We start from the raw sequence: 12,630 nt of genomic DNA, 5'->3' as shown, positions 1-12,630 counted from the left end.
GAAAAGCATCTCGAAGATAAGGCTGTTTGGCAAAGCTTTCTCCTCCTAGAGCTCTCTGCATCCTCCCTGTCAGTACTGTGCTGTCCCCATGAAGTCCTGGGGCTGTAGCCAGCATCCCTAGCAAGGCTGGGGGCTGGGGAAAACCAGCCTGTCCTGCCCTTGCTTCCCAGTGCTGAGTGGGAGGTTGTGGTGGTTGAGGCCTTGCTTACTCCTTCCCCCATTCCCTGCCGGTGGGACGAGGAGGAGAATCAGAAGACCAAGGTAAAAACTGATGTATTGAGATAAGGAGAGTTTAACAGGACAACAAAAGGAGAGAAGAAATAATAATAATAACAATAATACCAATAAAAGAGTATACGAAGCGAGTGATGCCCGATGCAATTGCTCACCACCCGGAACCCGATGCTCAGCCCGTTCCCAAGCCGTGATCCCTCCACCCCGCGGCCAGCTCCCCCAGTTATATACTGGGCATGATGTCATGTGGTATCGAACACCCCCTGGGCTGGTTCGGGCCAGCTGTCCTGGCCATGCACCCTCCCAGCTTCTGGTGAACATTAACTCTGTCCCAGCTGAACCAGGACAGAGGTGTGCGGGAGCAGGCGGGCGGTGCGAGGAGCCGGGGAAGAACAGTGCCGCGTTTCCCCTGGGCTCGCGCTGCTGCCGGAGGTGCAGCTCTTCATCCCACTGGTGAGCTGGGAGCGTTAGTGCTGTATTTTGTGAGCAGCCTCCCTCTGCTTTGCAAAGACCTCCCATGGGAAAGGGCAGCTGCGCTCAGGGACACCCGAGGATAAACTTGTCTCTTTGTATAAGACTGGGCTGCCTTTACAGTGTGTTTTGCCCTGGTTATTTATTTTTTTTTCCCCTGAGGCTTTTACTCAGCCAGAAGTACTGAAGTTGGATGGATTAGCTGCATCTGCCTGTGACCTGTGTGGTAAAATTTAGCTATTTTCAGTTGCGGATTTACAAGCCAGAAATCAGCCCCTGGGGCTTACATGGGCTGCTAGCACATCTGGGAGAGGGGATGTTTCAGTTTTGGGAAGGAGGCCCTGACTCACAGCAAGACCCTTGTTTGTGAGCAGGCCCTGGGATGTCAGCTACAGGGACAGGTCTGCTGTAGCCAGCTCTGCCCGGGGAGGTGGGAATTTAACGTGTGTAAACAGGCGCCTGGCAGCAGCAGTTCTTCATGTCTTGCTCTCTGGGGATGAGCTACAGGGCCTTTGTGCTGGGAGCCACTTTCTCCTTCCAGGGCCTTTGCTTTGCAGCAGAAAGATCCTCCCAGTCCTGAAACGCCTGTTCTCCTCACCTTGAAACAAGGAGCTAATTGTTTTTTCCCTCTGCTGTCTCTTACCCGCTGTCCTCCCCAGGTGCAGGCAGCCTGTGCCTCCTCTGCCTGCATGGAGATGGAGCGAGCAGCCTCGCACAGGCCAGCGGCCAGGCCTGGGGTGAAATGACCTGCAATCTGGAAACACCATTAAAATAAAGGTGGGTTGGGAAGAGCAGAAGGCCAATGAGGAAGCATTCAGTTGCGGGGGAGATCAGAGGTTAATTGCCCCCTCGCCTACCCAAGCTCTGTGAGATGTGGTGCCTGGCCTCCCCTGCAGCTGGGGGAAAATCCAAAGGCAAAGGGCAGTGCCCTCATTCCTGTAAAAGTGTATTGGAATAGCTCAAAGGGCACAGGAGCATCACGGTCATAGAGCCAGCGATGGCTGTGGTCTGCCCTTAGCTCTGTAATGCCTGCAGACTCCCTGGGCTTCTCCACACCTTGGAAAATACCGACGACTGGAATTGCTCTTACACCTGCAAAAGGAAAGAGCTAAAAATTTGGGTAATGAAAACGCATCTGTCAGAACGATCTTGGGAGTACCTGCCAGGTATAACTGGTGGTGTGGGACTTTGCTCCAGTGACCTGAGAAATCTTGAGAGACAGCTTTTCTAGGAAAGTGAGTTCAAGGCAATCACACTGTTCGTGACGTGGGTCTTGTCCTGCTTTTAGCCTTTTTTAACAGGCTGGACATCCCAGAAATAGAGGTGTTGTAAGTTCTGTGAAAAAAGGCACCTGCCTTGAGGAAACATTAGTTCTCTGGTGTGGGAAAAGCTTCATCAAAGCACACCCTGCCTCTGAAATCCTGAGCGGAGATAAGAGGAAACCCCAGAGCCGGTGAAACCTCCCTGGTTTCTCTTCTTATGGGGTGACTTGTTTCTTCCAGACTCCCAGCACATAGCAGAGAGCTTGGAGGAGCTTGGCTGTGTCTGGGGTCTGAGCATCTTCTGGGTATGAACCCAGGTTAGCAGCTGCTGAAATATTGGTGCAATCGGGTCGACCCAGTGCTGAGGGATCTGGTGGAGTTGGGAACGGTCAGTGTGAGGTTCATGGTTGGACTGGAGGAGTTTCAAGGGCTTTCCCAACCGAGATGATTCTGGGATTCTGTGCCCTCAAGTGTACCCCAAGCATGGAGATGACAGGCTGGTAGACTGGATTGTTTGGGACATTTCTGCGGACTGGCTCATGTGGTTGCAACTCATGTAAAGGTATTTGGGATCCTCTGGTCTCCATCTCTTCCGTGCAGCGCGGAGCTGTTTAACCATCACCTGTCAGTGGAGCTGCCGAGGGTGCAGGACAATGTCTCTTCAATTCTCTAGGCCAGGTCTACAGAGCAGATTTTAGCTAGAGATGAAGTCTGTTTTCACCAATACTTCTGTAAGATCCTGGGAAGAGCTATGTTTATACCACTATAAAAGTGTGTCTTGCTGATAAAGCTTCTTTTGCTTGCTGAACTGGTGTAGGTTCTACTGATAAAGCCTGCCCTCCCTGCTACAGATTGCATATTATGCTTGGTTTGCTGAGATCGCTAACCTGAAGCTCCTCTAGCATAGATTAGACTCAAATTACTGAGAAATCTGATTGTGATGTTAATGTAATGCCTGGAAGATCAAACCTCTGCGTCCTCCCCACACGTATCATGGTTTTCCGAGATAAAACACTTTTTATAACTCTCATGATAGATTTCTGAGCTGCTGTTCAAACCCAGCCAGGAAGGTGCTTTCTAGCAATCTCCTCTGGTGCACCCAAAGGTCTCTGTTCCCTGCGCTGCCATGGAGTTCATTCTGCCCTGTTTCCTTCATGCCTTTCTTTAAAGACCAAAAGATCCTTTAAAGCGCCTTTAAACAGGTCTCTTCCAGGAAGCTATGGAAAGCCATGAGTTTGTGGACAGGGTTTTCCTTCGACTGAAGGTGTTTTCAGAAGAGGAGCTGGTTTCTCACTACCCTTCACCTCCAACGTCTTCCACTAAAACCAGGCACCAACAGGCTCGTGGCAGTGTCCCGCTGTGTGGATCCCCAAGGCTTCGGGAGGGCAGATAAAATGTGAGTGCAATTGTCAGCCGAGCATCATAGATGCCCTGAGGTGAAACCATGAGGCTGTTTCCTGGGCTAGAGCATGGCCACCAGCAGGGCCAGCCAGTGGGGCCTGGGGCATGGCTGGGGCGGGGAGCACATCTCCCATTCCCACCAGCACAGCCCATGACTTGAGCTGTTGCTTAGCTCAGCCCAGAAGTCATGATTTGAAGTGCCTGAGAGCAGCCCCTCTCCATAGTGCATCCTCTGCTGCTCCTGAGAAGGCTGCTGTAAAAAGAGTTTGTCCTCTTCCACACCAGCCCTGGCTTGCTGAGGGGCTGGGAGGTTCCAGCATGGTGCAGGAGGCAGCTGGGAGTGTGCCGTGACTGGGAGGAGGGTGGAGGAATGTGGAGGCTCTTTCCAAGTGCCTTGGCTTATCAGGAATTTGGCCTGAATTTTCTTCCCCCTCCTGCTTCTCCTATCTGAGCACTTCCCAGGGGCTGTGGGCAGAGACAGGTTCTCCCAGCACCTGGCCTGATACTCCTCAGAGAGCCTGCATGGATTATTTGCTGCTGCTTCAGATCAGCTGTGCTAGGCAGGAACGAGAGGCAGGTCGGGGGTGCCAGAAGGAGCTAAGCTCTGCTTGCCTGGAGGGCTCCAGGGAGGCAGGAGACCTGGGATCTGGCTGGGTCTGGGACAAACCTGTGCCCTTTTGTGCCCTGGGCATCCCTACCCAGTGCTCTGCAGGAGAAGAGGCTCAGCTTGCACGGGGCAGTGGCCAGGGAAGCAGGAGGTCAGGGCATCACCAGGGGTGCTGTGGGTGCTGGGTGGGGGTGCCCAGTGGGTAAGAGCTGGCTGCAAAGGCCTTGGTGACGAGCGTGTGTTGTTCCCTCTTTGGAATAATTCAGGACTTTTTGCATGTTTCTCATGACCATCCGATGAGGTTGCAGCCCCTGGCCCAGGTTCAGCTGCGGGTTTGGGTGTGCTGGGTGGTTATAGTGCCTCTATTGCTTTTGAAGATAAGGGCAATGTATTTTATTGCTCCCTTTCTTCATCTCCATCCAGAGCAAGAAGAAGAGAGGGGAAGGACTCATTTCCTTATGATGGGGGATTAGTCATTGCAGTCTGGCCCTCCAGCGAGGGACTCTGCAAGGCTCCCTGCTCCACCATGCCACCTCGTGAGGTGAGGGCTCCAGCCCGGGGGCTCGGGGGAGGGAGCTGCTCCCCACCCAGCCCTCTTCCCACCCTTCCTCTGCTTTCCCCCTGGCTGCCTGTGCCCCTCACATCCCTCTCCTGTCTGGAGCAGGGGCTCGGACTTTCCTGGGGGAAAACCCAGAGCACCCTCAGCTTTTCCCGCTGAGCTGGTGAGGGGCAAGAGGAGACCCGAGGAGGTGGCTCTGTGCCACGCTGGCTGGCTCAGCTCCATCGCCTCGCTCGCTGTCGGCAGAGCTCGCTCCCGGGGCAGTCTAGGCTCTGTCCTCTCTGGCCCTGGGCTGGGCTGCATCCGGCCTGCCCTTGAGGACCCGGCTTATCGATAATGGGGAATGGGACTATTGCGCGAGGCAGAGATAACCACTGCTACCACATTCATGCACCCGTTGTCCTTCCCTTCCCCGTCCTCTGCTCCTGATGGTAAAGAAGTAGAAAATCCTTTTCAACCTGCCTTGCCCTGTAGCCAAGTTTCACATCTTTGGGTGTGTTCAAACTAAAGGCCAGGAAAGCTTGAGAGGAGAAACCTTCCCCTCCCTGAGCTCACCCACACTTAATGCAGGGGCCGGAGGCATGGGGGGCTGGGAAAGGCTTGTCCCCTTTTCAGTGTGATGCTCACCAACTCCTCTCCTGCGGTGCCGCAGGTGAAGCTGTCATGCTGCACCCACAGAACAGGGGTCTGGCATTGCACGGGTGAGGAAGAAACCCCGTTGGGGCCCCTCGCAGTGCCTCTGGCCTGCGCTCGTCCCCCCAAACCAGGGGTGCTTCTGCACCCGAGCTCCTCATTCTGCCTGCCCTTGCCTGAGCCAGCTGCCTCTCCTCTGGGGAGAAGCTGTGCAAAAGCTGACTCTAAAGCCAGAAATCTTCCCTTCTGCTGCTTGAATTAAAGTGTTAATAAACCCAGCAGCAATCAAACTCTGAATGAAGCGTTTCAAATGCCCCCTTGTTCAGTTAGCGGAGCCTCTGCCCGCAGACACAGGCAGTGCTATCCGGCCCCGCAGCCCAGGGTGGGAGGCAAGGGGTGAGAACTCAGCGCCCAGGAATTCCTTCTCTCTGAAGGCATGACTTCTTGTACCAACTATTTTCTTACCTTCTCTCTGTGTCACCTGCCCAGAAACAAAACATTTACAGCTGAAGGACTTAACTTTCAGTATCTCCTGGGGGGCTGTAGCTGGCAGGCTAAGCCCCTTGCACGTTTTCCATCTTCTGCACCCAGGGCTCTCTTTGCCCCAAGGCAGCACTAAGTAACTCAGCCGGCCCGGGGGCTGAGGCAGTGCTTTGTCCCTTGGCCATGGAAAGGGGGTGACTGGCCTTTGCCTTGAAATCCCCCTTGATCCCTTCCAGCGAGCGTCACCCTGGGGATGGATCCCCGGGTGGCCCCTTGCTCGGTGAGGAGGGGAGAAAGGTGACTCTCCGTTATCAGGAGTGTGTTAACCCCACAGCAAACATGATTTCACTGGCGCAAGGGTAACGGTGGTGACGTTTGAGCAGGGAACATGGTCCCCTTCTTTCTGGGACCTAATCTAAATTGTTTTATGAGGGCCCAGCATGTAGACCAAAGCCTCCTGCTCCCTGGGGTACGGGGAGCCAGGGTAAGGGGGTCCCCGGGTGTCTCTGCTGTGGTGCAGCAGCGCAGGGGTTATCTCGCCTGCGGTGGTGGGATGTCAGAAGGGGCACAGTGCTTAAAATGTACTTGTGGGGCTGAGCTGCCTGCGCCTCCTCTCCTCCTGCCGTGCCCTGACACACGCGGTGCATCCCCCAGTGCCCCCGGCAGCTGGTGGGAGCTGTCACGCTGCTGCTCCTGTGCAGGGCTGCAACCACGCAGCACATCCCACCGCTGCTGAAGGGTCGCGTGGAGCAAGCTTAACCCCTGCTCACCCATCCCTTGCGGCTTACCAATGCCTTGCTGGTGGCGTTTTTCCTCCCAAAACAGTCCCTGCAAGGACCCCTGGGCTCCGGACCTGCCTGTGAGACCCTTCTGTGTTGGGGCGCTCAGCCTCTGCCGTGGCCAGTGGTTGCCTCAGGTTCTTGGGACTGTGTTGCCTCCTGGTGCTCCCAGCATCCTGGGATGGAGATGGGATGATGCCAGGGCTCTCCCCACTGCCTGGGGACCTTGACGTGCCACATGCGCCCAGGGGCAGCGAATTCTGCTGTGGGCACCCCAGTCCCGGTGATACCTACACCCTTAGAAACGAGCAGGGCTGGGGCGGGGGGGTGTTGCCTGCCGTTAGCCCCCAGGGAGCTGTGCTTGCTCTGGCTGGCACCCTTGCAGTGGTGGCACATGGCAGCCTCCCAGCATGGTGCCCAGGGACAAACCGTGCAGGGGAGTGACCCCCCTCCACCCCCCACCCTGGGCTCCTGGGTGGCAAAGCCATGGGGGGGGGGGGGGCGGCGCGGGGGGGACAGGCCAGAGCAAGGGCGAGGGGCACTCTTTGCATTATGGACCCACCGGGCAGGCGAGCACAGTCCCCACCACAGCCCACCCTGCCGGGGAGCTGCCAGGGCCCTTCGGTGCCGGAGGAAAGCTCAGTCACAGCCTGGCTAGAAACATAGATTTATTGCGACATCGCTTTGCAACCAGCACTCACCCCCCCGGCAGTGACTCCAGACCCATGCGGGCCCCCTGACCCCGCTGTGCTGCCTCTGTGGCCAGTGGGCTGGTCCCTGGGGCCACAAGTGCACCCAGCCCCATCCAGGGGGGCTCGCTGGGGCTGCAGGCTGGGGTCCGGCTGTGTCAGGGGCTGCCTGCAAGCTGGCAGCGCAGAGGAGGGAAGAGAAACCAGGTTCAGGGTCCTTCGCTGAGGTAAGCCACCAGCTGGGATCTCCGAGCAGTCTCCAGGCTCTCGGGATCCCGGAGGAAAGAGCGGGGTCACATCCCCCAAGTGTGTGAGTGAGAGGGCTGAGCATGGGAGATGTCCTCTCCTCTCACTGTGCTCCCTTGGACCCAGCCCAGATGCTTTGGGGAGCCAGAAGAGGTGCCAGCCCAGCTCCCACCTGCAGCCATTACACGTATCCCGTCAGGTTGTAGGAGTTGAGCTCACTCTTGGTCTTCTGTGTCTGGCTGACCGAGGGCTGGCGGCTCTTGCCTGCCAGCAGCCCGGGCTGGTAGGTGCTTGCGTAGGTGGCCGTTGCATCCCGGGCAGGGCAGGAGGTGCAGAGGATGAAGCCACCGACGAGGGAGAGGAGGGAGGAGATGATGCCCAAGTAAAGCGCCTCCCCAAGCTCAAACTTCATGCTGTCGGGAAGGACGGGGTTGTGGAAATCCCGCAGCACCACATGGATGTTCCACACCAGCGGGATGAAGCAGAGCAGCCCCCCCAGGATGAAGACCACACCGCCCGCCACCGCTACTCGGTCCTTGCCCGGTGAGCCCTGGCTGAAGACGGTGCACCTCATGCCCACGACGGTGAGGAGACAGGCGAGGGAGGAGACGGCGCAGGAGCTCACCATCAGGGCCTGGGCTGCCTGGACGTCAGCGGGCAGGTTGAGCAGGGAGCTGTAGATGTCACACTGGGTGATGCCCGTGCTGTATGTGGCACACTCCATCCACAGCCCCTTGGTGAAGCTCACGGCTGTCACGATGCTGGAGCCGATGTAGGAGCTGATCTTCCAGCTGGGCAGCAGCGTGGCCGTCAGCGTGCCGATGTAGCCCAGGAAGGCCACGGCATAGCCCAGCAGCTGCAGCCCCATGGAGACCATGGTGGGGGCTGGCTGTCACCTCCCTGGGGCTCACCGCTTCTCTCCCGGCTTGCTGGCAGCTGGCTCCCACGCGCTTACCTTCCCATGGCCCTGCCAGCGGCTCCGCTCCCCGCGCCGCAGCTCCACCCCGCTCCTGGGGATGCTGGTTTTGTGTGGGCACCAGAGTGTGGGTGGGAGCTGGAGGGGAGGAGAGGTTACCTGCAAGAGGGGAAAGCAATCCCTCCCCGATTAACGATTGACCCAAGCCTGTGGAGGAGCGCCAAGTGCCCTTTCACCTCCGCTATCTCCCCAGCCAGGCTTCAGAGGCAGAGCAGTGCTGCCTGGGAAGGACGCCAAAGCCCTCCTTTGTGCCAGGGCTGCGGGCAGGGATGGAGAGCTGGCTGCTGGCGGGGGGAAAGTGCCTGCTACCCTCCTGTCCTGGGGATCCCTTGTGTTCTGTGATGTCCCAAGAAAAGGAAGCCAAAAAGCTACGGCTGCACCGTGTTATTTGGGACCTGCTGGAGGTGATTTCAGGTGGTGGCCCTGAGGCTCCCCCAGCAGGGAAGGGGGATTGCGCCTCGTCCCCATCTGCATGGGGCTCACCCAAGGCATCTGCAGCCACCCGCCACCCACCCCGAGCTGCTGAGGCTCTGGTGGGACAATGGGATGTGCCCACCTGAGGTTGAACCATGGCTGTCAGCCTTTCTGTGCCACTGGGGACAAGGATGGAGAGGGACGCATGTGACAGTGACGCCTGCAACCCCAGGAGAGCCTGGAGTTCCATGGAGGGCAGAATTACACCAGGGCAGAGCACCCTGGCAGTGCTTTGGGGATGCCTCCCAGAAGCGCCCCGACCGAGCTGGGTGTCCTGTCCCTCGGTGGGGTGAGCACACTGGGGTGCAGCTCGTGCTTGCTGCTGCTGGTGGGGGTTTTTCTGCTGGTGCTATCCCCTGCCTGCAGCCCTGGGTGCGGGCGGGGGGGTTTGGCAGAGGCAGTGGAGTGGGGTGGTTTGTTTTCCATCTGCCTTGTTTCAAAATTCCCCCTCCCGCAGCATCTTGCGAAACTGGACTGAGCCCACACCACAGCACACCGACATCGCGGCCGGCGGCCTCTCGCCCTGCGAACGCTCCTGGCTGAGAGTGCAACCGCCGCCCAGCGCCTCCGCTCCTCTCCCCGTCCTCCCACTGGCACCTCCAACGCTTGGTATCAAAGCTGCCCAACTTTCTGTCTCCTTTCCTGTGCACTAACCAAGACCCGATGCTCTGTCTCAGGGGTGTTGCTGCAAAAGAAACACCTGGGGTGCTTGGGGTGCCAGCAAAAAGGCAGGGGAGGGTCATGCCAGAGCTCTGCAGTACTTACGGAGGCGGCTGGAGACGTGGTGCGGGACCGAAGGTGGCCGTGGCTGGGGGTCACCCAAGACTGGAGGTGGCTTGTCGGGGCAGGGCGGGGGGATCAGGAGCTGCAAATTGTTTAGTTGCAGCTTTGCAAAATCCACCTGCAAATCTCAGCCTGGATCAGAGGCTTATTGCAAATCAGAATTAAACCCTTTCAGCGTCGGGAAGGACTGGGGAGCTGGGATGCCTTGTTTTGCTTGTTGTCTATTAATTATCGGGGCAGGTTTGACTCAGTGGCTCAGGTTTGTGGCTTGCTGCCAGCTTTCTGGCCAGCCTTGGTGGCCGGCGGGTGACTGTGTGCCACTTCGGGCTGCATCGCCCATGCTGGGGTTGGAGGGGCAGTGAAAGGACAGCAGGTGGAACTCCTCATGCCCACAGGGTGAGCTTGGGCTTTCAGTTCACTCCTCCTGGCCCTGCTGGTCCTTCGCGGGGTTTGTTGTTGTAAGACTCCTGGCCCAAATGAGGAACAAATGGAGACGGTAATGAGGGCTGCGCTGGCCCCGTGCCCCCTCCTGCTCGCCGGCTGCCGCAGATGGAGAGGGGCAGGGAGGGCCTCTGGTGACAAATTGTGCTTAGAGCTGAGCAGGGTCCGGCCGCATTTGGATGGGGGTGTTTGGATGCTGATAGCAGAGCTACAGCAGGGACCATTTGCTATTTGCTATTTTCTTTCCCTGTCCCACATTGAAACCCTCTTGGGAGTGGAAGGTGACCTGTCTGTCAGCGGCACCTTGCCTCGTGCGCTTGGGCAGGAGCAGTGGGCAGGGACAGGACGCGTGGCAGTGCTGAGGGCAGGGAGAGAGCCTGGCACCCGTGTATCAAGAAGCGTTTCTGTACCTCCTGCTATGGTCCACATCTCAAAAAGCCAAGGAGGACAGGGAGCACAGGCAAGCGTGTGCTCTCCCCACTGCATGGGCAGTGTGGGAACAGGGCCTGGCAGCTCCCTGGGGTGATCTGAGCAGGGGCCATGGATGCCTGAGCATTGCCCTGCCTGCGCCTGCCACTGCCATCCCTCTGCCCTGTCTTGAGCGGATGCCCATCACCTGCCTCCTGGTTGCTCTGTGCTTGCCACCACTGCAGCCCATCCCGTGGCCACTGCACTGTCCCCATCCCATGCCCATCATGCTGCCCCAGCACTCCCCGGCCCTTCCCCACCTCCCCCCTCCCTTATGCAAATGGCTATAAAGAGCACTTAATCATCCTTGTTAATTGCCTCTGCCCTCCCCTGTTCCCCCCTGGGGATTTTCTCACAAATGGTGTCTAACTTTTCCCTTCTGTGTTTTGCTTTTCCACCAGAGATCACAGCCCCTCCGCCCCCAGCCTCCCCCCAACCCTCTGTTTACACAACTGGGACAAATTTCACACCCCAGGGACTGCTGTCCCTGCCCCCCAGTCCCTTGCTCCCCTGCCTTTGCCCCTGCCCAGAAGAATTTGTGAGCCACTGGCCGAGGCAGGGCTATAAAGGTGTCCTCGCCAAGGGTCTGCAGCATCAGAGGGGACACGATTGCCTGCCACCATGGAAGCTGCTGCCTGTTGCCTGCCTGCCCGTGGGCTCCGGGTGCCTGTGGCCAGTGCTTGCCCAGCCCTGGGGCTGGAGCAAGGGGGAAGGTACCTGGGTGCTGCACAGCCAGGGGGGTCTGGGGAGGGTGGGGAGGGCAGGGGGTGCACAGGAGGTGGGATGGGGAAGGCTCCAGCTGGATACGGGTGAAGGCTGCGTGGGTCCCTGCGCTGATGGGGACCCCTGTGATCCTGGTAGCCGCCGGTGGGAGAGAGGGTGCAGAGCCCCGGGAGCAATGCCAGTGGCTCCCAGGGGTGCTGGGGGGCTGAAGCAGGGCAAGGAGCACTGAGGTGGTATGAGTGCACCCACATGTGCCTGGCACCCCAGCCACGCACCCAGACAGGGGCTGAGCCAAGCGGGCGAGACCATGGGGCTGGGGGTGGGTGGCTGCAGTGGAGGGGAGCACGGCAAGGGGGGAACGGGCCAGGGTGGGCAGCTGTTGCGCTGAACCTTCTCTCCGCACCTAGATCCCTGCCTCTTTGGAGACCGTGGCTGCCCCGAGCAGAGGAAGAAACCGGGCGTCGGAGGGAGCAGATGGACACTGTGAGTTTTACACTCCCTGCTGCGTCCCTCCCAGTTTCCTGCTGGCAGGGTTGGGGCAGGAAACCAGCCTCTCGCCCCAGACTCCTTCACCCCCGGCCCTGTTGCACGGCAGCGCGGTGCCCACCTCCCCTGGTGCCGTTACCCCTCTGCCCCACAGCCACGCAGCCTCGCCGGGGCAGGGCCGGGCAGACCCCAGCCAGCGCAGCCCCGCCACGGGGGCCTGAAAGAGCCGCCTGTTCCCAGGCCTGGCGGGCATTCCTCAGGGGGTTAGCGGAGCCTGGGCACGAGCTTTTGAGCACGGGGGGAAGATTACGCTGGCAAAAAGCCCACCGGCGGGGAGTCGATGTTGTAGCTTCCTCTGTGGGGGCACGAGGACCGAAAGTGAGGGGCAGAGGAAGGGGAGATGCTGGCTGGGGATCAGCCCCGCCAACAGGGGAGAGGGGGCAGCGGGAGCCCCGGGGCACGTCTCACTCCGGCTGTGTCTCCTCAGGCTCGGACTCGGGAGGTGTTGGGGGACGGTGGCCCTGACAAAGCGCTGGCGGTTTTCCACCACCCGGTCAGGTACGTTCCCCCAGCCGCCAGCGCCCCGGCGGGGAGCGAGGGCAGCGGTCTGGCAGGGGCTCTCACCCCGCGCCTCCCCACACACAGGCTCCTCTGGCCCAAGTCCAAGGGCTTTGACTATCTGTATGGCGTCGGGGAGAAGCTGCTGGCGACCTTCCCGGTGCAGGCCACCCTCTGCCTCTACGACGACTCGGGCAGCGAGGAGGAGGAGGAGGAGGAGGAGGAAGAGGAGGAAGAAGAGGAGGCTGGGGCCATGGCGGCACGTGCCGTTCCACAGGCAGGCAGCCCGGGCAGGCCGCTGTGAGGCGCGGGGAAACAGGCGAGGGCAGCCCCGGCAGCGCAGGGAGGCGCAGGCAG

At 59.3% G+C, this 12,630-nt stretch overlaps 2 protein-coding genes across 2 annotated transcripts; one reads left to right on the top strand and one right to left on the bottom strand.

Annotated features, from left to right (window-relative positions):
• Nucleotides 1–7,084: 7,084 nt before the first annotated feature.
• CLDN2 (claudin 2) lies at nucleotides 7,085–9,626 on the bottom strand. Its single transcript, XM_074882618.1, has 2 exons — nucleotides 9,580–9,626; nucleotides 7,085–8,439 (listed from the first exon to the last, which is right to left on the bottom strand). The coding sequence occupies exon 2, from the start codon at nucleotides 8,239–8,241 to the stop codon at nucleotides 7,546–7,548; it is 696 nt and encodes a 231-aa protein (XP_074738719.1). The 5' UTR covers nucleotides 8,242–8,439; nucleotides 9,580–9,626; the 3' UTR covers nucleotides 7,085–7,545.
• Nucleotides 9,627–11,050: 1,424 nt separating this feature from the next.
• Nucleotides 11,051–12,577, top strand: RIPPLY1 (ripply transcriptional repressor 1). The gene is made up of 4 exons (XM_074882348.1): nucleotides 11,051–11,219; nucleotides 11,637–11,712; nucleotides 12,203–12,273; nucleotides 12,361–12,577. The coding sequence occupies exons 1-4, from the start codon at nucleotides 11,128–11,130 to the stop codon at nucleotides 12,575–12,577; spliced, it is 456 nt and encodes a 151-aa protein (XP_074738449.1). The 5' UTR covers nucleotides 11,051–11,127.
• Nucleotides 12,578–12,630: the final 53 nt, after the last annotated feature.

This window comes from Strix uralensis, chromosome 13 (genome assembly GCF_047716275.1).
Source record: "Strix uralensis isolate ZFMK-TIS-50842 chromosome 13, bStrUra1, whole genome shotgun sequence".
Classification (NCBI taxonomy): domain Eukaryota; kingdom Metazoa; phylum Chordata; class Aves; order Strigiformes; family Strigidae; genus Strix; species Strix uralensis.
Note: the sequence above shows the minus strand (reverse complement) of the source record. Positions and strands in the feature narration are given on the sequence as shown.